The following is a 25,406-nucleotide window of genomic DNA, read 5'->3' on the forward strand; positions in this document are numbered from 1 at the left end:
ACCTACCTGCGGCATTTTGTCTCTGCCAGGCAGGATGACTGGGCATCCTTGCTACCTTGGGCTGAATTTGCCCTAAACAATGCGGTGGCTGATTCCACTGGTCAGGCGCCCTTTCTCCTAAACTACGGTCAACATCCACGCGTCCCTGCTCCGATGCCAGTGTCCTCCACTGACTCCAGGGTGGCAGACTGGGCAGTGGAGGCCCGGGACATTTGAGATCACACTCACGATGCTATCTGTGCTTCTAAAGAAAGGATGAGGGCGTCCGCCGACACGCATTGGCGACCCGCTCCAAGCTTCTCCCCTGGCGACATGGTGTGGCTCTCCACCCGAAATATCAAACTACGGGTCGAGTCCCCTAAGTTCGCATCGAGATATATTGGACCTTTCAAGGTCCTTGAACGAATTAGCTCGGTGGTCTACCGCCTGGCTCTTCCTCCACATTTAGCCATTTCGGACGTGTTTCATGTGTCCCTCCTCAAACCAGTTCACATGGCCCAGTTTTCTGTGTCATCGGCCGGGTCGTCAGTAGTGTTGAGCATTCCGATACTGCAAATATCGGGTATCGGCCGATATTCGCTGTATCGGAATTCTGATACAGAGTACCAATATTTTTTCAATATCGAATACCGGAATCGGAAGTTCCCATAATGCAATGAGCTACTGTTGTGGCTGTGATTGGCTGATGAAATGATGTCATCATGATGCGCGGTCTGTGCGCATCATAGAATCATAGAATCATAGAATCATAGAATCATAGAGTTGGAAGGGACCTCCTGGGCCATCTGGTCCAACCCCCTGCTCAAAGCAGGATTCGCTAAATCATCCCAGTCAGATGTCTGTCCAGCCTCTGTTTGAAGACTTCCATTGAAGGAGAACTCACCACTTCTCGTGGCAGCCTGTTCCACTCATTGATCACTCTAACTGTCAAAAAGTTTTTTCTAATATCTAATCTGTGTCTCTTCCCATTCAGTTTCATCCCATTGCTTCTAGTCTTTCCTTGTGCAAATGAGAATAAAGTTGATCCTTCTACAATGTGACAGCCCATTAGATATTTGTAGACAGCTATTAAGTCTCCTCTCAGTCTTCTCTTTTGCAAACTAAACATTCCCAAATCCTGCAACCTTTCCTCATAAGACAGGGTTTGCAGACCGGTCACCATTCTGGTCGCTCTTTTCTGAACTTGCTCCAGTTTGTTGATGTCTTTTTTAAAATGTGGTGCCCATATCATGATGCGCGGTCAGTGCGGGCCTGCCGGGGGTCTGTACAGGCCTGCCGGCGGTCTGTACGGGCCTACCGGGGGTCTGTGCCAGCTTCCGGGGGTCTGTACGGGCCTGCTGGGGGTCTGTGCTGGCTGCCGGCGGTCTGTACGGGCCTGCCGGGGGGTCTGTGCCGGCTGCCGGCAGTCTGTACAGGCCTGCTGGGGGTCTGTGCCGGCTGCCGGGGGTCTGTGTCGGCTGCCGGCGGTCTGTATGGGCCTGCCGGGGGTCTGTGCCGGCTGCCGGCGGTCTGTACGGGCCTGACGGGGGTCTGTGCCGGCTGCCGGCGGTCTGTACGGGCCTGCCGGGGGTCTGTGTGTGTGTGCAGGCATCGTCCGATGGGACTACAAGTCCCATCGGGCGATGCCTGCTACAATGACAGTGATTGACACATTAGCCAATGATGGGACAGTAGTAGTCCCATCATCCGGCTAATGTGTTGAATGTAAAAAAAAACAAAAACATACATACTACATACATACATACATACAACATTCATGCAACATACATACTACATACTACATACATACTTCATATATACTACATTCATATAACATACATGCATACTACATACATATTACATATATACTACATTCATACAGCATATATACATACTACATACATACTACATATATGCTACATTTATACAGCATACATACATACTACATACATACTACATATATACTATATTCATACTACATTCATACAACATACATACTACATATATACTACATTCATACAGCATACATACAAACATACATACTACATACATACTACATATATACTACATTCACACAGCATACATACACACTACATACATACTGCATATATACTACATTCATACAACATACATACTACATACATACTACATATATACTACATTCATACAGCATGCATACATACTACATATATACTACATTCATACAGCATACATACATACTACATATATACTACATATATACTACATTCATACAGCATACATACATACTACATACATACATACAACATACATAAAACATGCTACATACATACTACATACATACTGCATTCATACAGCATGCATACATACTACATATATGCTACATACAGTCATGGCCAAAAGTATTGACACCCCTGCAATTCTGTCAGATAATATTCCGTTTCTTCCTGAAAATGATTGCAAACACAAATTTTTTGGCATTATTATCTTCATTTAATTTGTCTTAAATGAAAAAACACAAAAGAGAATGAAGCAAAAAGCAAAACATTGATCATTTCACACAAAACTCCAAAAATGGGCCGGACAAAAGTATTGGCACCCTCAGCCTAATACTTGGTTGCACAACCTTTAGCCAAAATAACTGCGACCAACCGCTTCTGGTAACCATCAATGAGTTTCTTACAATGCTCTGCTGGAATTTTAGACCATTCTTCTTTGGCAAACTACTCCAGGTCCCTGATATTTGAAGGGTGCCTTCTCCAAACTGCCATTTTTAGATCTCTCCACAGGTGTTCTATGGGATTCAGGTCTGGACTCATTGCTGGCCACCTTAGAAGTCTGCAGTGCTTTCTCTCAAATCATTTTCTAGTGCTTTTTGAAGTGTGTTTTGGGTTATTGTCCTGCTGGAAGACCCATGACCTCTGAGGTAGACCCAGCTTTCTCACACTGGGCCCTAAATTATGCTGCAAAATTTGTTGGTAGTCTTCTGACTTCATAATGCCATGCACACGGTCAAGCAGTCCAGTGCCAGAGGCAGCAAAGCAACCCCAAAACATCAGGGAACCTCCGCCATGTTTGACTGTAGGGACCGTGTTCTTTTCTTTGAATGCCTCTTTTTTCTCCTGTAAACTCTATGTTGATGTGTGGCGTCTGCCTGCAGTCTGGACTGCAGCCAGACAGCACCCCGAGAAACACTGATACCCTTTACCCCTATACAGGGATCTGGATTTATAGCAGAGCCCAGGAGGCACTGTCTGAATAGGAGCAATGACCAGAGCAGGACGGTCGCCAGAAAGGTGTTCCAATACAGGACACAGAGGCAATGATATCCGAGACTAAACCAGTCAGGCAGCAACGGTACAAAAACAGTAGACAGTAGCAGAGTCAGATTCCAGGCCGAAGCCAGAGTCATAAACCAGGAGAGTCGCAGAGGTACAGAATCGTTAGGCAGAAGCAGAGTCAGAATCCAGGCCGAAGTCAGAGTCATAAACCAGGAGAGTCGCAGAGGTACAGAATCGTTAGGCAGAAGCAGAGTCAGAAGTCCAGGCAAAAGTCAGAGTCAGTCAACAGCAATTCACACAGTAACACGCAGGGGAACCAAGAATATATCCGGCGGCTTGCAAGCCCAGTCCAAAGGTATTTGAGGGATCAGGTCATCCCTCACAGGCTCCCGGGCTGATGATGTCATCAGGACCGCCCCCAGGACCAGACCTGATGACGATGCACCAACCCCTTCATGACTGACAGAGGAGCGGAGTCTGTGTCCACTAGACGCCTGCGCAGAAGCCCTTTCACTGTTGCCGCCATTACTCGGGCGCGAGCCACGGCGCCTCACAGTGGCTGAGGGCGGAACAGCAGGCCCTGAATTCGATGATGACATGTCAGTCCGGCGCCTCCTGGTAGCCGAGGCTTGGACAGCAGGCCCCGAGCCCGAGGGCGGCGTGACAGTCCGTCGCCTCCTAGTGGCTGAGGGCGGAACAGCAGGCCCCGAGTCTGACGGTGACGTGACATGATGCTTTTGCCCTAAAAGCTCTACTTTTGTCTCATCTGACCAAAGAACATTCTTCCAAAATGTTTTAGGCTTTTTCAGGTAAGTTTTGGCAAACTCCAGCCTGGCTTTTTTATGTCTCGGGGTAAGAAGTGGAGTCTTCCTGGGTCTCCTACCATACAGTCCCTTTTCATTCAGATGCCGACGGATAGTACGGGTTGACACCGTTGTACCCTCGGACTGCAGGGCAGCTTGAACTTGTTTGGATGTTAGTGGAGGTTCTTTATCCAACATCCGCACAATCTTGCGTTGAAATCTCTTGTCAATTTTTCTTTTCCGGCCACATCTAGGGAGGTTAGCCACAGTGCCATGGGCTTTAAACTTCTTGATGACACTGCGCACGGTAGACACAGGAACATTCAGGTCTTTGGAGATGGACTTGTAGCCTTGAGACTGCTCATGCTTCCTCACAATTTGGTTTCTCAAGTCCTCAGACAGTTCTTTGGTCTTCTTTCTTTTCTCCATGCTCAATGTGGTACACACAAGGACACAGGACAGAGGTTGAGTCAACTTTAATCCATGTCAACTGGCTGCATGTGTGATTTAGTTATTGCCAACACCTGTTAGGTGCCACAGGTAAGTTACAGGTGCTGTTAATTACACAAATTAGAGAAGCATCACATGATTTTTCACACAGTGCCAATACTTTTGTCCACCCTCTTTTTTATGTTTGGTGTGGAATTATATCCAATTTGGCTTTAGGACAATTCTTTTTGTGTTTTTTCATTTAAGACAAATTAAATGAAGATAATAATACCAAAGAATTTGTGTTTGCAATCATTTTCAGTAAGAAACTGAGTATTATCTGACAGAATTGCAGGGGTGTCAATACTTTTGGCCATGACTGTATATACTACATTCATACAGCATACATACATACTACATACATACTACATACAATACATTCATACATTCATGCAATACATACATATAGACATACAGTACATATAACATAGAGTACATACTCACCAGGGACTATTTTTTTTTACAGTGGCGGAGGAATACAGTGCAGAAGGATACCTACCTCCCGTCATTGGATTCCTGGAGCCCCTAGAGAATGGTTGCATCAGCTGATGCTGCTGTTCTCCATGGGAGATCGGCGTGGGACATTCGTGGATTTCTGCGGATCAGGGAGTATTTGGTGGTTTGTTTTTTCATATTTTTTTCACAGATGACACTGGCTTCGGGAAACAATGTGACAAGTAATGGAGAGTATGTACTCTGTTATATGTACTGTATGTCTACAAGTATGTATTGTATGAATGTTTTGTATGTAGTATGTATGTAGTATATCTGTAGCATGTTTTATGTATGTTGTATGTATGTATGTAGTATGTATGTATGTTGTATGAATGTAGTATATATGTAGTATGTATGTAGTATGTATGTATGTTGTATGAATGTAGTATATATTAAGTATGAATGTAGTATGTATGTATGTTGTATGAATGTAGTATATATTAAGTATGAATGTAGTATGTATGTATGTTGTATGAATGTTGTATATATGTAGTATATATGTAGTATGTATGTATGTTGTATGAATGTTGTATATATGTAGTATGTACGTAGTATGTATGTAGTATGTAGTATGTATGTATGTTGTATATATGTAGTATTTATGTATGCTGTATGAATGTAGTATATATGTAGCATGTATGTAGTGTGTATGTATGCTGTATAAATGTAGTACATATGTAGTATGTATGTAGTATGTAGTATGCATGTATGCTGTATGAATGTAGTATATATGAAGTATGTATGTAGTATGTATGTATGTTATATGAATGTAGTATATATGAAGTATGTATGTAGTATTTATGTTGTATGAATGTTGTATGTATGTAGTATGTATGTAGTATTTATTTATTTTTTTTTTTGTTTTTTTTTTACATTCAACACATTAGCCGGATGATGGGACTACTACTGTCCCATCATTGGCTAATGTGTCAATCACTGTCATTGTAGCAGGCATCGCCCGATGGGACTTGTAGTCCCATCGGATGATGCCTGCACACACACAGATCCCTGGCAGGCCCGTACAGACCGCCGGCAGCTGGCACAGATCCCCCAGCAGCCAACACAGACCCCCGGCAGGCCAGTACAGACCCCCGGCAGCCGGCACAGACCCCCGGCAGGTCCGTACAGACCGCCGGCAGCCGGCACAGACCCCGGCAGGCCCGTACAGACCCCCGGCAGCCGTCACAGACCCCCGTTAGGCCCATACAGACCCCCGAGAGGCCTGCACAGAGCCCACCCGCACACACAGACACGCACAGTGTCCGCCCACGCACCGCCCACATGCTTCCCCCCTCCCGAACTGGATGTACAAGGAAAGAAAGGGTTTTTTTAAAATCCAATATTTCTGTCCCATTGACTTGAATGGGACTTCCGGTATCGGAATCGGCGATACCCAATACTTTTTGTGTATCAGGCCAATCCAATCCAATCCAATCTTTCTGCATATCGGATGGTATCGCTCAACACTAGTCATCAGACTTGTCGTCTGACGAATTTGAGGTTAATGCCATTGTTGGGCACAGGTTTGTCCGTGGCAAAAATTTTATTTAGTGGATTGGAAGGGTCATTGGCCCGAAGCTCGGACCTGGGAGCCGGTGGAAAACATCCATGCACCACTCTTGATCACGGCTTTTGAGCGCAATGAAGAGGGTGCCTTAGGAGGGGGGTAATGTTAGGCGTCGGACTCCTGACACTGCACAGCGGGAATCCAGAGCCGGACATCCAGCGGTCTCCCATTCTCCTCCGACCGCTCCGGGTGTTGCTCAGCAATCACGGTGAGCCAGGCGTGCTGCTCAGACTTGCTCTGACAGCCTGGATGTTGCTGCTACCTCTGGTGCAGCAATGGTAGCGCAACCTGTTCTGCAGGGAACCGCTCCAGAGGCTAAGTCCTCGTGCCGTGCTACTGGGCATGCCCGCAAGGCGACCTCTCACTGGAGAGCAGGGGTCACATGCTCGGGTCCTGCGTCGGATCTGATTGGTCCTTTCCAGGATACTGGAAGGTCCCGGAAGCGCATGGCTATAAAAAGCCCGCATGGCGGCTCGGCCATGCGCTAGTGTAGCATATTATGCTGTGTGTGTACAGTATGGTGATGATGCATGGACTGGTGACTGACTTATTATGAAACCCCTTGCCTCTGATAATACGGATGGTGACAGAGTGTTGGTCAGTCAGCTCCAGATTGTGGCAAGCTACACGCCACTGTGCCTCCTGCACTGCCCACTAGCGTCTGACAGTGCTCGGTCTTCCGGCGCTGTCATCCAGCAGCTTTAGTTATTGCCGCGCTGTGGTAGCAGCGTCCCTTGGCAGATGCGGCTGCAACGCCATCCGCTGAGCTTCCTGTGAAGCTAACAGGGCCAGTGTCTTTTTATTTATTACTGCCAAGCGACTCTGTGTCTGAACAGAGCCGCTCTTAGCGCTCGGGTGACGTTACCCCGAGCGCAGTACTTCACCTTCTGGTGCATCTGCCATTGTCCAGCAGCGGTCTTACTATCTACTACACGGTGGATCCCGGGCGACGAACGCACCTTCTATTATTTATATCTGGTGCGTTCTGCCGACCCTAACACCCTCAGGATCCGATTCGGTGGCCTGGGCTCCTCAGGGCTTGAATTGGTGGCCGGGATCCCTCAGGGTCTGATTTTGTGGGTGTGACCCCTCAGGGTCCGATTTTGTGGGTGTGGCCCCTCAGGGTCCGATTTTGTGGGTGGGGCCCCTCAGGGTCCGATTTTGTGTCCGGGGCCCCTCAGTGTCTGATTTTGTGGCCGGGGCCCCTCAGGGTCAGATTTTGTGGGTGGGGCCCCTCTGGGTCCAATTTGGTGGGCGGGCCACTCTGGGTCTGATTTGGTGAGCGGGGCCACTCTGGGTCCGATTTGGTGGGAGGGGCCCCTCAGGGTCCGATTTGGTGGGCGGGGCCCCTCATGGTCTGATTTGGTGGGTGGGGCTGCCCAGGGTCCGATTTGGTGGGCGGGGTCACTCTAGGTCTGATTTAGTGGGCGGGGCCCCTCAGAGTCCGATTTGGTGGGCGGGACCCCTCAGGGTCTGATTTGGTGGGTGGGCCCCTCAGGGTCTGATTTGGTGGGCGGGGCCCCTCAGGGTCTGATTAGGTGGGCGCCCCCCCTCAGGGTCTGATTTGGTGGGCGGGGCCCCTCATGGTCTGATTTGGTGGGCGTGGCTCCTCAGGGTTTGATTTGGTGGGCAGGGCCACTCTGGGTCCGATTTGGAGGCCAGGGTGGCTCAACCTCCGATTTGTAGGCCAGGGTCGATCAGCCTCCGATTTGGAGACTGGGGTGGCTCTGCCTCCGATTTGGAGCCTGGGGTCACTCAGCTTTCAATTTGGAGCGCCGGCCCTTTAAGCCTCTTTTCGGTGCGCCGGCCCTTTAAGAGTCACTTAGGCGCGTCGGCCGTTTAAGAGCTAGTTTGGCTCACTGGGTTCTAAATCCCCTTTCGCACATTCTCTCTCAGGGGCATGCGTCATGTGATGAAGCTGGATTTGCATTTGTGCTGTGGGTTTCGCTTTAAGAGCTGATATTATCTGCAAGAAACTCTATCCTGGAGAGGTCATGTATAGTTTGTATGCGTTGGCATAGTAACTGGGTCTGCCTGCGCATATCAATGAGCTTAACTGCCATTTCAATCGCCTCAGGGCACGTTTTGTCTGTGGCAACATTTCCCCATTGAAAAGCATTGAGACAGTGCATTCCAATGACGGGAAAGAAAAATTTCTAACGCAAATTGTGCAAAAACTACAAATCCAATCGACACGAAAAATACTTAGCACACCTCTCGTGGACGCTGGCTTCGAAACGACACCTCAACGGAGTCTGTGCGTGTAGCGGTTCGTGCCGCATTAATTGCGGAAATCAACTGAATAATAAGAAGTTAGCAGCATTCGGATTACAAGATAGTGGTTTTTCAAGCACTACAATTAAAAAGAGTACATATATAACCATAATTGAATTCTATCCCACGAAAAGAGAACGTGGATGAAACCAACATCTTGCATTGCCCAGTCATTTATGAATTAACGATTGGAAATGCCATTTGAATTGGTAAACGTCAGCACAGCTTATAGGGCAGCTGTATTATTCAGAGCAGATGTATTTCTTAAATTTAAATAAACCGTTTTAATACTATATTTATGGCTTAGTGCTATAAATATTGTTTTTACACAATAAATGCCCATGTTTATCTGTTAATCCTCCATTGGGTAGTTATGGAATCCAAATCCACAGAGAATATTCAACTAAGTCCTTAAAGACTAGGTCAGACACACACTGTAGCCTTCTCAACAAATATGTACCTGTTTGCTAAATGTATTTTGTGCTTTATAAATACTTTATTTTTATACCGTTTTTATGACTTATCTTTTAAATGTTAAACGAAAACAGATTAAGCAGAATTCCTCGTTCAAGTTTCCTTTATTTATAATTTAAGAGCTACATTAAAGCAGAAACAGAATGTAAACAGGCAAGAACTTTAAAATAAGATCATTGCATACAGAGGTGAACATATGCATTACATTGGTAAGTAACATACATTTAAATATCAGGTTGATCTCTACAAATAAAAATATTGTCACTATATTGTTGTCTATATTATTGTATGTGTACAGCACACTCAAAGCTATGAGAATAGCATGAGATTATTTAGCAAGATGGCTCTTAGTGGATTTTATCAACATAATGGCCAAACATGAACAGGGTTGAATTATGGAAATGCTATACTGTATAAGGTGCTCACTAATATCAAAAATTCCCTTGATTAAAGATAAAACACTGATTTTATCAGATATGCATTAAAAAGGTTTGCTAACAACATATGCACACAAGATCATTGTGTATTTTTAAAAAATAGATATACACCAAATATAAACAACTTATTGAGGATATAGCTCTAATGGGAGGAAAAGAATTTATAACTATGCAGCACTATTGTTTGGTGCTGCCTTTCTGCGAAGGTTGGCACCCTAGAAGCAACCCAAGTTTTGGTGCTCCCGCTCAACGTACACTTTCCCTCGCTGTCTTGAAAACCCTACATAAAAATCAGCCAACAACAGCCAATAAACCATGAAGAATGATGAGATGACACAAAAAATGGGTCACATAGCCAAAGCCAGTGGTGATAAGGCAGGAAGATCCCTACCCACAGCATACATATCAATGTCCATATATGTATATATGCATAATTAGTGATGTAACCAGTCACAATGGACATGTCCAATGCACACATTTATTTAGAATGGGAAGCAATCACTAATTCAGAGTTTGATTTAAAGCATACATTGCAATAAAGGGGCTACTGAATGAAGAGAAAAAGAATACTTCCCTTTAAGAAATGATCCTAAGTAGTGTTGAGCATTCCGATACCGCAAGTATCGGGTATCGGCCGATACTTGCTGTATCGGAATTCCGATACCGACTTCCGATATTTTTTCAATATCGGAATTCGGCATCGGAATCGGAAGTTCAGTTGATTGACGGCCTGACGTCATCATGATGCGCGGTGTGTGCGCATCATGATGCGCCGTCATTTCGGGCCTTCCGGGGGTCTCTGCCGGCCTGCCGGGGGGGCTGTGCCGGCCTGCCGGGGGGCTGTGTGGACTGCCCGGGGTCTGTACCGGCCTGCCGGGGGGCTGTGCCGGCCTGCCGGTGGTCTGTGCACCCTGTGGGGGTCTGTACCGGCCTGCCGGGGGGCTGTGCCGGCCTGCCGGGGGGCTGTGCTGACGTCCGGGGGTCTGTGCAAGCATCGTCCGATGGGACTACAAGTCCCATCGGGCGATGCCTGCTACCATGACAGTGATTGACACATTAGCCAATGATGGGACAGTAGTAGTCCCATCATCCGGCTAATGTGTTAAATGTTAAAAAAAAAAAAAAAAAAAAAAAAAAATACTACATACATACTACATGCATGCTACATACATACTACATGCATGCTACATACATACTACATATATACTACATACATACTACATACATGCTACATACATACTGCATGCTACATACATACTACATACATACTACATGCATGCTACATACATACTACATATATACTACATACATGCTACATACATACTGCATGCTACATACATACTACATACATACTACATGCATGCTACATACATACTACATATATACTACATACATGCTACATACATACTGCATGCTACATACATACTACATACATACTACATGCATGCTACATACATACTACATACATACTACATACATGCTACATACATACTGCATGCTACATACATACTACATACATACTACATACATACTACATGCATGCTACATACATACTACATATATACTACATGCATGCTACATACATACTACATGCTACATACATACTACATGCTACATACATACTACATATATACTACATACATACTACATACATGCTACATACATGCTACATACATACTACATACATACTACATACATACCACATATATACTACATACATACAATACATTCATACAATACATACATAGACATACAGTACATATAACATAGAGTAACATACTTACCAATACTTGTCACATTGTTCCCCGAAGCCATTGTCTTTTCCGGGATAAATATTAACATAACAAACCACAAAAATACTCACCCACGATCCGAAGCAGTCCACGAGTGTGTCCCACGACGATCTTGGGTAGAGAACTGCAGCATCAGATGATGCTGCCGTTCTCTACGGGCTGCAGGAATCCAATGACGGAAGGTAGGTATCCTTCCGCACTGTATTCCTCCGCCACTTAAAAAAAAAAAAGTCCCTAGTCTCACTTTATGCCATTGCTGTGTGGGAAATTCCCACACAGCAATGGCATAAAGTGAGACTAGGGACTTTTTTTTTTTTAAGTGGCGGAGGAATACAGTGCGGAAGGATACCTACCTTCCGTCATTGGATTCCTGCAGCCCGTAGAGAACGGCAGCATCATCTGATGCTGCCGTTCTCTACCCAAGATCGTCGTGGGACACACTCGTGGACTGCTTCGGATCGTGGGTGAGTATTTTTGTGGTTTGTTATGTTAATATTTATCCCGGAAAAGACAATGGCTTCGGGGAACAATGTGACAAGTATTGGTAAGTATGTTACTCTATGTTATATGTACTGTATGTCTATGTATGTATTGTATGAATGTATTGTATGTATGTAGTATATATGTGGTATGCATGTAGTATGTATGTAGTATGTATGTAGCATGCATGTAGTATGTATGTAGCATGCATGTAGTATGTATGTAGCATGCATGTAGTATATATGTAGTATGTATGTAGCATGTAGTATGTATGTAGCATGCATGTAGTATATATGTAGTATGTATGTAGCATGCATGTAGTATATATGTAGTATGTAGCATGTAGTATGTATGTAGCATGCATGTAGTATATATGTGTTATGTATGTAGCATATAGCATGCATGTAGTATGTATGTAGCATGCATGTAGTATATATGTAGTATGTATGTAGCATGTAGTATGTATGTAGCATGCATGTAGTATATATGTAGTATGTATGTAGCATGCATGTAGTATATATGTAGTATGTAGCATGCAGTATGTATGTAGCATGCATGTAGTATATATGTAGTATGTATGTTGCATGTAGTATTTATGTAGTATGAATGTAGCATGTATGTAGTATGCATGTTGTATGTATGTAGCATGTAATTTTTTTTTTTTTTTTTTTTTTTTTTTTTTACATTTAACACATTAGCCGGATGATGGGACTACTACTGTCCCATCATTGGCTAATGTGTCAATCACTGTCATGGTAGCAGGCATCGCCCGATGGGACTTGTAGTCCCATCGGACGATGCCTGCACAGACCCCCGGAGCCTGCACAGACCACCGGCAGGCCGGCACAGCCCCCCCGGCAGGCCGGCACAGCCCCCCGGAGCCTGCACAGCCCCCCGGCAGGCCGGCACAGCCCCCCGGCAGGCCGGCACAGCCCCCCGGAGCCTGCACAGACCACCGGCAGGCCGGCACAGACCACCGGAGCCTGCACAGACCCCCTGGCAGGCCGGCACAGCCCCCCGAAAGGCCCGTACAGACCCCAGAGAGGCTGTACAAGGGCAGGAAAGGGTTTTTCTTATTCCGATACCGGAAGTCCCATAGACTTGAATGGGACTTCCGGTATCGGAATCGGCGATACCGATACTTTTTTTAAAGATCGGCCGATACCATTCGATACGATACTTTGAAGTATCGGACGGTATCGCTCAACTCTAATCCTAAGTCATGGCTTCAAAGTGTTTCCCAACCCCAAGGATACAGATTTATCAGGAGGCCGAGTAAACAGTGGACTGGCAGAGTTTGTAGCCAAGATAGATGCTAATGCTACACAAGTTTGCAACTTGCGAAGCAGACGGCTCTGCAGATGCTCAGCCTGTGTGAATTAACACAGAGACAGCAGAGCGAACTCCTGGCATCTCCCCAGCGTGATACGGTGGTGCCATCTCCCTCGGCAACTGGACTCCCACTGACTGTTTTGTTTCCCGACTGCGATCTGGAGGATTCCGTATGCTGTACACTGTGTGAGTGTGGACATTAAACACATTTGCTGTGAACTTTTCCTGTGTTCACTGTCTGTCACAGTGAGCCAAACCTGCTGCACTACAGTTGGTTAGAGAATGCGGGCAGTGTGAATTGAGGCATACCCCAACGCCAGCTGCATGTCTGTCATTAGGCCCACCACACTGTAACCCAGGCCTGCAGACAAAATGGAGGAAATCCTGAGGTAGCTGGTCTTCACCGTGAAGCTTATGTTTTCCACCCCATGTGGAGAGATAAGACATGTGGTGGGAATGATAAAAACTCTCCCATATGGGACTGTATTGGGAAGAGACTTACCCCTATTCTGGTCCCTGTGGGAGACCAGCGTTAATCCTCCCAAGGTATATGACATTCCAGGTGCGGAACCCGAAGATCTCAAGTGAGAGATACCTGCGTAGTGGTCACCGACATAGGGATAGAGTGTAACCCCGATAGGTTCCCCTAGAAGTATTGGCAGGAGAGGTTAAGGAGACCCAACCAATCCCCAAGCTGTAACTGTCTCCTGGTAAGTTTGGGACAGCTCAGCTCCAGGATCCCACCCTTGCTTGTGCACAAGAAAGGGTGATAGAGGTTAATGGAGTGGCTCAGCATCCGGGTGCAGAAATGTTTTTTCCCCGCATGGCTGTCAACCATGGCCTATTGTAGAGTGTTGACAAAATCCGGGATGAAGTGGTAGAACAACTGATAGTGCCTCAATCCTACCATCGTGCGGTGCTCAAATGGCTCACACCCACATGCTGGGAGGGTACTTGGGGGCCAAAAAGATACAGGAATGCATATTGCAGCTTTTTTTTGGCCTGGGGTCTACGCAGAGGTCTAACACATGTCCAGAGTGCCAACTGACCTCACCCATCGCGACTACCAGAGTCCATTGGTACCTCTCCCCATCATAGAGGTACATTTTGAGCAGATTGTGATGGATCTAGTGGGGCCAATAATAAAATCTGCCAGGGGGCACTAACACATATTTGCGGTCGTAGATTACGCCATCTGGTACCCGGATGCCTTTCCGTTTTAGCACACCTCAGCTAAACTTATTGCCCTGGAGTTGTTTGCCATGTTCTGTTGCCTTGGGCTAGGGAAGGAGATCCTCAAAGATTAGGAGACTCCTTTTATGTCTAAGGTGACAAAGGAACTGTGCAAGCTTCTAAAAATAAAACAGTTGCGCAAGTCGGTGTATCACCCCCAGACCGACGGGTTAGTCGAGCGCTTCAACAATACCCTCAAATCCATGTTGAAGAAAGTAGTCTCTAAGGATAGAAGGGATTGGGACATGTTTTTGCCCTACTTGATGTTCACCATTCGGGAGGTACCACAGGCTTTCACGGGATTTTCACCCTTTGAGCTACTGTATGACAGGCATCCTAGGGGTCTGCTGGATGTAGCCAAAGAGATGTGGGAGCAGGGACCTAAACCCCATAAGAGTGTCACTGAGCACGTGACCAACATGCAGGACCGAATTGCAGCGGTCATGCCTATAGTAAAGGAGCATGTGGTGGATACTCAGGCAGCGCAAAACCACGTATATAACAAAAAGGCCACAATCCACTCCTCTAACATGGGAGATTGGGTGTTGGGTTTGGTGGCCATCACTGAAAGCAAGCTTATGGCCAAGTGGCAAAGGCCGTATGACGTTCGGGAAAAAGTGGGTGAAGTAAACTACCGAATTTACAAGCTCGGGAAATGAAAACTTTAACAATTTATCACGTTAATCTGTTGAAAGTGTGGAAGGACCGGGAATATATGCTTACTTTGGTGTCTCCTGACATATCATCTGGGGATCCTCGGATATCAACCAGGACGGTGACCAAGGGAGAGGTAAAGATAGGAGACACCCTCTCAAAACAACAGCGGCAAGAGGTGCGGAAATTGGTACAAGGGAATATTGATGTATTCTCAGGTTTACAGTCATACCTCTGTTATCCAGTATGATATTGTCACTGAGCCTCACGTGAAGGTACGAATAAAACCCTACCATGTGCCTGAGGCCCGGAGACAAGCAATCACGAGTGAGGTGAAACAAATGGTTCAGCTGGAAGTAATTGAGGAATCGTGGAGTGACTGGGCTAGCCCAATTGTACTAATCCCAAAGCTGAACAGGTCATTACGGTTCTGTAATAACTTCCATAAGTTAAATGAGGTGTCAAAGTTCGACCTTTACCCAATGCCCAGGGTGGACAAGCTGATCGAGCGTTATTGGTAGGTGCATCTTACAGAGTCGGCAAAGGAAAAGACTGGAGGGTCTGTACCACAATGTCGTATGGCCCTTTGGACTACATGGGGCCCCAGCCATGGCCCTGAGGTTAATGGACATAATGCTGGAACCTCATCAGAAGTATGTGTCAACGTACTTGGATGACATTATCATATAAAATGGAAAGAGGGAGGCATATCTAAAGAAGAATATAATGCTGTCTGCACAACCTGCAGGGCACAAATCAGTTTAGCTAAAGCTGAAAATGAATTGAGGCTTGCAAGAGATGTCAAAAGCAATAATAAAGGATTTTGGGGATATGTCAAAAGTAAAAGAAAAGTCAAAGATGCTATAGGATTTTTACAGGATGAAAATGATGAAATGGTAAGACAGGATGTTGAGAAGGCTGAACTTTTAAATTCCTATTTTGCGTCTGTTTTCTCTCAGAAAGGAAATGTAACATCAACTGTTCTTCACTGTCCTATTAAGGGAATAGAAGAATACAGGATATCTATAAACAGAAAGATAGTGAGGAAACACTTAGCTAACCTAAATGAATTCAAGTCTCCAGGTCCAGATGAGTTACACCCCAGAGTACTGAAGGAGATAGCAGAAGAAATTTTTGAACCCCTCTCCATAATCTTTGAAAATTCTTGGAGAACAGGAGAAGTGCCAGAAGACTGGAGAAGAGCAAATGTTGTTCCTATCTTCAAAAAGGGGAAGAAGGTGGACCCAGGCAACTATAGGCCGGTGAGTCTGACTTCTATACCAGGAAAGATCTTTGAACAAATTATTAAACAACATGTATGTCAATACCTGGATAAGAATGAAGTGATTAAACAGAGTCAGCATGGGTTTGTAACTAATAAGTCATGTCAGACTAACTTAATTTCCTTCTATGACGGTATCACTGATTGGGTGGATCAATGAAATGCTGTAGATATAGTATATCTTGACTTCAGCAAAGCATTTGACAAAGTCTCTCATACAATCCTTATTGAAAAAATGACTAAGTATGGAATGGACAAGGCAACTGTTAGGTGGATTCATAACTGGCTTAGTGATCGGACCCAAAGAGTGGTCGTAAATGGCTGCACATCCAGTTGGAAGAATGTTTCAAGTGGGGTACCACAGGGCTCTGTCCTGGGCCCTGTATTGTTCAACATCTTTTTCAACGATTTAGATGAAGGAATTGAGGGTAAACTAATTAAATTTGCTGATGACACAAAGCTAGGAGGGATAGCTAATACTAGAGAAGAGAGAGAGAGGATTCAAAAAGATTTAAATAAACTGGAGAAGTGGGCAGCAACTAACAGAATGGTTTTTAACAGGGAGAAATGCAAAGTACTACATCTGGGCAATAAAAATGAAAAAAGCATATACAGAATGGGAGGAATAGGGCTAAGTGACAGCACATGTGAAAAAGACTTGGGTATAATAATAGATCACAGACTGAATATGAGTCAACAGTGTGATGCAGCAGCAAAAAAGGCAAATGCAATTCTAGGATGTATTAACAGAAGCATACAGTCTAGATCGCGTGAAGTCATTATTTCCCTCTACTCCTCTTTGGTCAGACCTCATCTGGAATATTGTGTCCAGTTTTGGGCACCACATTTTAAAAAAGACATCAACAAACTGGAGCAAGTTCAGAAAAGAGCGACCAGAATGGTGACCGGTCTGCAAACCCTGTCTTATGAGGAACGGTTGCAGGATTTGGGAATGTTTAGTTTGCAAAAGAGAAGACTGAGAGGAGACTTAATAGCTGTCTACAAATATCTAAAGGGCTGTCACATTGTAGAAGGATCAACTTTATTCTCATTTGCACAAGGAAAGACTAGAAGCAATGGGATGAAACTGAATGGGAGGAGACACAGATTAGATATTAGAAAAAACTTTTTGACAGTTAGAGTGATCAATGAGTGGAACAGGCTGCCACGAGAAGTGGTGAGTTCTCCTTCAATGGAAGTCTTCAAACAGAGGCTGGACAGACATCTGACTGGGATGATTTAGGGAATCTTGCTTTGAGCAGGTGGTTGGACCAGATGGCCCAGGAGGTCCCTTCCAACTCTACAATTCTATGATTCTATGATCTTTAGTACTGACTGGCATACCCACTTGTCCCAGGTGCAAGCAGTAGTAGATTCGCTCAGAGCCGCGTGCTTGATAATGAATCCCAAGAAATGTGCGGTAGGGCTCGAGGAAGCCCAGTACTTGGGATACGTGATTGGCCATGGGGTAATCAAACCCCGAATAAATAAAATCGAGGCAATTCAGAACTGGCCCTGACCTGTTACCACCAAACAGGTGAGAGCGTTTCTAGGAATCATCGGGTATACCGGAGGATCATACCTAACTTTTCAGGGAGAACAATACCCCTAACTGATCTCCTCAAGGGGAAGAAGTCAGTCATGGTTCGGTGGAACCCCCAGGTGGAGGAAGCGTAACAATTCATGAAGGTGGTGTTGTGCGGACAGCACATCCTCATTAGGCTCAACTTCCAGAAATGCTTCATCATACAGACGGATGCCTCTAATGTTGGCCTAGGAGCAGTCCTGTCACAGGAGATGAACAGAGAGGAACATCCGGTCACTTACCCAAGTAGGAAACTCACCCCGAATAAGAAAAATTTTAATGTAGTGGATAAAGAGTACTTCGCCATTAAGTGGGCCTTGTAGTCGCTACGCTATTATTTGCTTGGTCGACCATTTTGCTTTGTGACAGATCATTCACCCTTGGTATGGATGAATAATGCCAAGGAGAGAAATGATCAGGTCACCAGGTGGTTTCTTTCCCTTTAATTTCACAGTTGAACATCGGGCGGGGAAATCGCAGAGAAATGCGGATGCCCTGTGTGATGACAAGTGTTCAACCCCACAAGTTTGAACAGAGGAGGGATATGTGAGGCAGGGAGGGGGATCATATAAGAGGGTCAATATATATCCCCCAGGATGAGGACGGAGTCCTATTAGACCCGCTGGAGTACCTTGTGGTCACAGCAGAACACCTGTGAGTCACAAGGCAAAATAAAAGTACGCATGGACCTGGACAAGCTATTTGGCCAAGACATTGTTCAGGAAAACCCATTGTGGGCTTTTATTATTGAAACAGACTACAGGAAGACAGTGGGGTGGTCCTCCAGACTGGGTCTTGAAAATGGCCCATGGCCACAGATTCCAGGTTAAAACCCCTGCAGCAAGGGTTTGGGGATGTCAGTTTGGAGTTTGCAACTTGCGAAGCAGACGGATCTGCAGTAGCTCAGCATGTGTGAGATAACACAGAGCCAGCAGAGCAAACTCCTGGCACCCCACAGCATGATACGGTGGTGCCGTCGCCCTCAGCAACCGGACCCCCACAGACTATTTTTTTTCCCGACTGCAATCCGGAGGATATTGTATGCTGTACACTGTGTGAGTGTGGACATTAAACAAGTTTGCTGTGAACTTTCCTGTGGTCACTGTTTGCCACACTGAACCAACCCGGCTGCACTACAATGTGAAACAATAGTGGAATTCATGTATTTAACCTTTTGCAAACCAAGCAACTTTCTATTGCACTTTTATTTTTTCCCTTCCTTCTTCCAAGAGCCATAACTATTTTCTTTTTGTTGACATAGACTTATTTTTTTTTCTTTCAGGACGAGCTGTACTTTTCATTTACATCATTCATTTTATCAAGTGATATGCTAGGAAGCGAGAATAAAATTCCAAGTGTGACAAAATTGCAAAAAAGCTCAATTAATCCATTGATTTTTGTGTTTGGTTTATACAGCATTCATTATATGGTAACAATAACTTGGAAATATTATTCTCAAGGCCAGTACAAGGATGGTGTTACCAAACATGTAATTTGGAAATTTAAAAAAACATTTTTGCTTGTGCCACCATTTTCTGAGACTCATAACATTTTAAATTTTTGTAGATGAATCTATGTGGGGCTTGTTTTTTGAGCCCTGAGCTGATGTTTTTATTTATACAACTTGTACTACAAAGTTTTGATCACTTCTCACTGCAATTTTTGCAATCTTGTGATGACCAAAAAACCCAATTCTGTTATAGATTTTCTTCCTCATTACTGCCTTTACCAATCAGGTTAAGTAATTTTATGTTATGATAAATCCGAATTTTACCGGTGGGGAGATACTACATTAGTGTATTTTTTAATATCTTTATTTATAATGGGGGAAAGTGTGGTGATTCAAACTATTAGATTTAAAACAAAATCAAATTTTTTAAAAAACACATTTTTTACTGTATTTTGAAGTCCTTTTATTAATTGAAACCTGTGATCATCTGATCATTTGTAATACCACAATACTGCTGTATGTGGCCAAAAAAATCACCATCACTTCTGAATGCCATGTGCTTGTTTTCATAGAAGCACCATCATTACAGGCATGATGTTGTTCAGCAGACCTCCATTTGTGTTTGCAACCCATTGGCACATGTGAGGACCCTGATGGGCAATTGGAACAATGTGCCCCCCTGGCAGAACAATTTGAATGCTTCTGTCAGAGATTGACATTGGCATTTAACAAGTGAATTGTCAAGGGCAGAGCTATGTTCCACTCAAACCTGTTAGAGGCAGATTACGGTTGAATAACACAGCCATGTTCTCTTGGGAAAGATGCAGGCTCAGTTCCTGAGCCTGCATCAAGGTCAGGGATCCAACATATGAAATACCATCACATTATATGTTGGTAAAAAGTTTTCTTTTTTTAAATGTTCGTAAAAAGTTGATGTTCGCAAAGTGCTGTTGCATAAGTATACCTCCAGAACCCACACCAATCTCAAGAATGATGCCCTATTTTGCACATCTGCATCCATATATCGCCATATGATTAATTTGCTATTTTTGGAAAATACAAAATTTTGCTGAAAGAGGAGATTTCCACTACGGTATACCATTGCCATTAAGGGTCTGCAGAAGTTCAGTTAGGAATTAGAGATGAGCAAATTGATTTCATGCAAATCAGATGTGAGTCGCATTTTATGACATTTTTAAATTGAATCAATTTGTGATTCGATTCAAGGGAATCGCCAAAAATATGCTGCTTACTTTTTACAGAAAATTGCTTCACCCCCAGAAAGCTGGTATGACCTCAGATGTGACTGCGTGGACTGCCTTTTACTGTAGCTATCATATCACATGGTACAGTGCAGTCAATCAGGAAAGAAAATCAGGGAAAGCAGATGTCATTTTAGAGTGATGTATAAAAGTAAAAGGATGTCATAGCTCATGGCTCAACAATAAAGAAAGGAATAACAAGTTATAAAGCACTGGACAAAAGCTCCAAATAGTAATGTGTTGTACAACTGCAGCAGTGAAGAAGATGAGAGATGTAGTCTTTGAATAATACAGAAATTCAATTGGTGGGGTGAGAGATAGATAGCAGAGGCGCCAGCAGCAGCTGTAACAGACTCGATGGGATTGATCAGTTATATGGTGTAGATGACATCTTTCCTATTGCATTTGAATTACAATTACACATTTTTTTCTTCATTCTTAATGCAATAGAAAGCCGCAGCAAGGCTGAATAATATTTTTCACAGAAGATAAAAAAAAAGTAGAATAAGTGTGATTCAGAAATGATGCGCTGGCTTGTCACAAGCAACTGTACTGTGATAATGAGATGTGCATGCTCAGTCTCTAATCCATTCTATTCCTAAAAAACTGTGTACAGCAGCAGTCTGACTGACTATAAATGCAGTGGAGTCTGAGCAGGCGCACATTTGCTTCACTGAAGACAGTGCAGAGTCCCAATCTCGGGATTGGGTAGGGAATAATTTGCGATTTTGGAAAAACTCTTTTGATGAATATTATGCAAAAGTTAGGCTAGTTTCACGCTAGTGTATGGCAGAGCTGCGGAGGGACGCGGACTTCCTCAGGGAAGCTCTGCCCACTGCCGCACCTCTTCCATTCAGCTCCACCTATGTCGGCATGCGGCCTGCGTACCCTATTTTTCGCATTGGTTACACAGGCCATGCCAATGTATATGGATGCCTCAGCATGTGCCGTTTTGATGGTGCGGCGACCTGTGCCAAACGCAACGTGTTGGATTTTTTGAGGTCGCTGCACCATCAAAACAGCACATGAGGAGGCATCCACATACAATGGCATGGCCTGTGTACAAAATGCTAAAGATAGGGTACGCAGGCCACATGCCGTCATAGGCAGAGCTGAATGGAGGAGGCGCGGCAGTGGGCGGAGCTTCACGGAGGAAGTCTGCATCCCTCCACAACTAGCCTTATATGTACATACCGTATAGGACATATGGACCTTTAGAATTCATACAGCTCATATTTTCATTAGAATACATATTTTATAAATTATAGTTTATTTTTTTACCTGAGTTCTTGTTCTAGGGAATCTTCTTCCACTGTAAAACAGAAGAAAACATGAGAAGAAATCAATGCAAATATCAAAGAGGGAGCCTCCTGTGATACAGACATGAATCACTGCACATGCACTTGAAGAAAACAATTAGGAATTGCTATTAAAGCTCACACATGTTAAAAATGCAAAATTCTCATAGTTTATTTTGTGTTATCTTTTTTTTTTCTAGGACATGTGGTGAGAAAGCTTTGCACTTGTTAGCATTAAAATGATCTGAGAAGGATGAAAGCTGGTGTTTATCAATACCTGCCCACACAAGGGTACACAACATATTGACAGAGCCAACAGGTGGTTTCAAAATTATTCATGTTGTTATAACAGCAACACTTGCGGAAACACACTCAGTGAAGATAATAAATGAGCAAGCCAGTTTCAGTTTAACCCCCAACTGTAATTCCTTGCAAAGATAATCCAGTATAACAAAGCCATAACAATTTGTAGCATGTAAGTATCATTATAGACTCTTATATTTGTAAAGCTTCATTTTACCATTGTTAATACTAAAATAAGTGTTTCAAATAGCAAATAATATCAAATATCTGAGCAAATATGAACTGTAAGCAAAACCATTGTAGAACCACAATGATTTCTGACTAGTGATGAGAAAATTTGCTGAAATTCAAATTCAGCAAATTCAAATTCAATCTGGGAATTTTAGTTACATTGAATTTATTTGATGTGAACCAAATGTGTCCTATTCATTTCTGAGGTCTCTCCAAAACCCAGAGCGTAGTAGACATAAGTTGAAAAACAATAACCAAAATAATTATACTCATCTTCCCTTGGCCCTCACAGATCCAGCTGCACTATTAGGCTCTGGTCTGGTTTTCAGTCTGACACGGTCTCTTACATCATGTCCTGTCTCTAACATTATGTCTTGCCCCTGTCTGAAATTGAATCTCTCCAAAACTGAACTTCTCATGTTTCCTCTCTCTACTAATCTACCCATTCTCATTATTGCAATTGCCTTGGGTGATTTATCCTCACTATCAAGCAGAACACTTGCTGTCTTGGAGTCATATTTGACACAGAACTTTCCTTTACTCCCTATATCCGATCCCTCACTCGCTCATGTTACATGCATCTTAAAACATCTCCAGAATCCGACCTTTTCTCATCTTTGAAACTGCAAAAACTTTTACTGTTGCTCTTATTCATTCTTGTCTGGACTACTACAACTCTTTACTGACCAGACTCTCTTTTACCAATCTTTCTCCTTTCCAATCTGTAATGAATGGGGCAGCCATAGTCATATTTTTCTCCAGCCGCTTCACTGATGTCTCTACCTTGTGCCAGTCATTGCACTGTTTAACCATTTGCTACAAAATACAATACAAACTTTTCTCTCCCACCCACAAAGCTCTCCACAGTTCTGCACCATTCTATATCTCCTCTGTCTACCACCCTACCCATGCTCTCCATTCTGTCACTGATCTAAGACTAACATCCTCCATAATCTGATTCTCCTAATGCTGTCTCGAAGATGTCTCTCGTGCTGAGCCAGTTTTCTGGAATTTGATCCTATTAATACCTACCATCCACATTTTTAAGCGTGCTTTGTCTGTTTAGACAAGCCTAACACCTGACTTCATTAATCTAACTCTCCCCGTTTCCTTTTTTTAAATTTTTCTCATCCCTCCCATTAATCTGTGTCCACATCTTCCATGCACCCAATAGTACTTGGTAACTGCACTTAGGCATATACTGGCTGATGACCGGATCATGCAGCCTATTCGAAAACCTCTATTTATTATAATGATGGCAGGACCATACATGACAAGCACTTTTTACCTATTGTGTCCCCGCTATTTTCTTATAGATTGTAAGCTTGCATGCAGGGTTCTCACTCCTACTGTAACTACATGTTGTTTTGTATTGTCTCTATTGTTTTACATGTCCCTGCTAAATTGTAAAGAGTTGCAGAATATGTTGGTGCTATATTATTAAAATTATTATAATTATTATTGTTATTATTATCAAATTAAAAGAGGGAACATGGCACTCCAGTCCCAATACAAGGATCTCAAGTTCCTTGCAGATCACCCAACCACCAACCATGAGTGGAGAAAAAGTTTTGGTGTTATCATTCATATTCTCTGAAAAAAGACCAAGAAAGCAAAAATTCTATATCTATATACATACATACAATTACTCTTAAAAGTCTGTGAAATCTTCGGAACCCTATATCTAATATATAAAGCTCAATGTGTGTGTGTGTTTGTATGTGTGTATGTCCGGGATTGGCATCTGCACCGTCGCAGCTACAGCCACAAAATTTTGCACAATCACATGTCTGGACCCCGAGAGCATCATAGGCTATGATGTGAGGCAAAAATTTAACCCCGCACGTTCCAATTCAAACAATTTTGTACCTAGGTACATTATTAAAATTATTATAATTATTATTGTTATTATTATCAAATAAAAAGAGGGAACATGGCACTCCAGTCCCAATACAAGGATCTCAAGTTCCTTGCAGATCCTCTCCAGTTCCATCAGGTTGGATGGTGAACATTAGTGGACAGCCATTTTCAGGACTATGATGAAAGGAACACCATTCCTACTGTGAAGCACAGAGGTGGATAGCTGATGTTTTGGGGATGTGTGAGCTACAAAAGCACAGGAAACTTGGTCAAAGTTGAAGGAAAGATGAATGCAGCACCTTATCAGCAAATACTTGAAGCAAATTTGCAATCATCAGCCAGGAAGTTGCACATGGGATGTACTTGGACGTTCCAACATGACAATGATCAAAAACACAAGGCCAAGTCGACCTGTCATTGGCAACAGCAGAACAAAGTGAAGGTTCTGGAGTGGCCATCTCAGTCTCCTGACCGTAATATCATTGGGCCTCTCTGGGGAGATCTCAAGCTCACAGTTCATGCTAGACAGCCCAAGAATTTACAGGAACTGGGGGCTTTTTGCCAAGAAGAGTGGGCATCTTTACATATGAGAAAATAAATAACCTCATCCACAACTACAACAAAAGACTTCAAGCTGTCATTGATGTTCGAGGGGGCAATACACGGTATTAAGAAATGGGGTATGTAATTTTTTGATTATTGTCATATGGATGTTTTATGTTGTCATTATGATTTAAAATGAGAAAACACAGTAGTTTGACAATAAATGGCTTCACCCAACCACCAACCATGAGTGAAGAAAAAGTTTTGGTGTTATCATTCATATTCACTGAAAAAAGACCAAGAAAGCAAAAATTCTATATCT

The 25,406-nt window shown here is 43.7% G+C and overlaps 1 protein-coding gene across 8 annotated transcripts in view; it reads right to left on the reverse strand.

Moving 5' to 3' along the window:
* Positions 1-25,406, reverse strand: part of ST18 (ST18 C2H2C-type zinc finger transcription factor) — a 438,484-nt gene that overhangs the window by 197,054 nt on the left and 216,024 nt on the right. For all 8 annotated transcript variants that reach the window (XR_012233808.1, XM_073583795.1, XM_073583796.1 and 5 more), the window contains one exon: positions 22,131-22,161. Coding sequence is in view for 6 of the 8 variants with exons in the window: in XM_073583795.1 (XP_073439896.1) it covers positions 22,131-22,161 (31 nt within the window). In the remaining 2 variants the exon portion in view is untranslated. The remainder of the gene's footprint in view (positions 1-22,130; positions 22,162-25,406) is intronic.

The sequence above is a fragment of the Dendrobates tinctorius genome, unplaced genomic scaffold, assembly GCF_039654945.1.
Source record: "Dendrobates tinctorius isolate UK_male_01 unplaced genomic scaffold, ASM3965494v1 ptg000081l, whole genome shotgun sequence".
Classification (NCBI taxonomy): domain Eukaryota; kingdom Metazoa; phylum Chordata; class Amphibia; order Anura; family Dendrobatidae; genus Dendrobates; species Dendrobates tinctorius.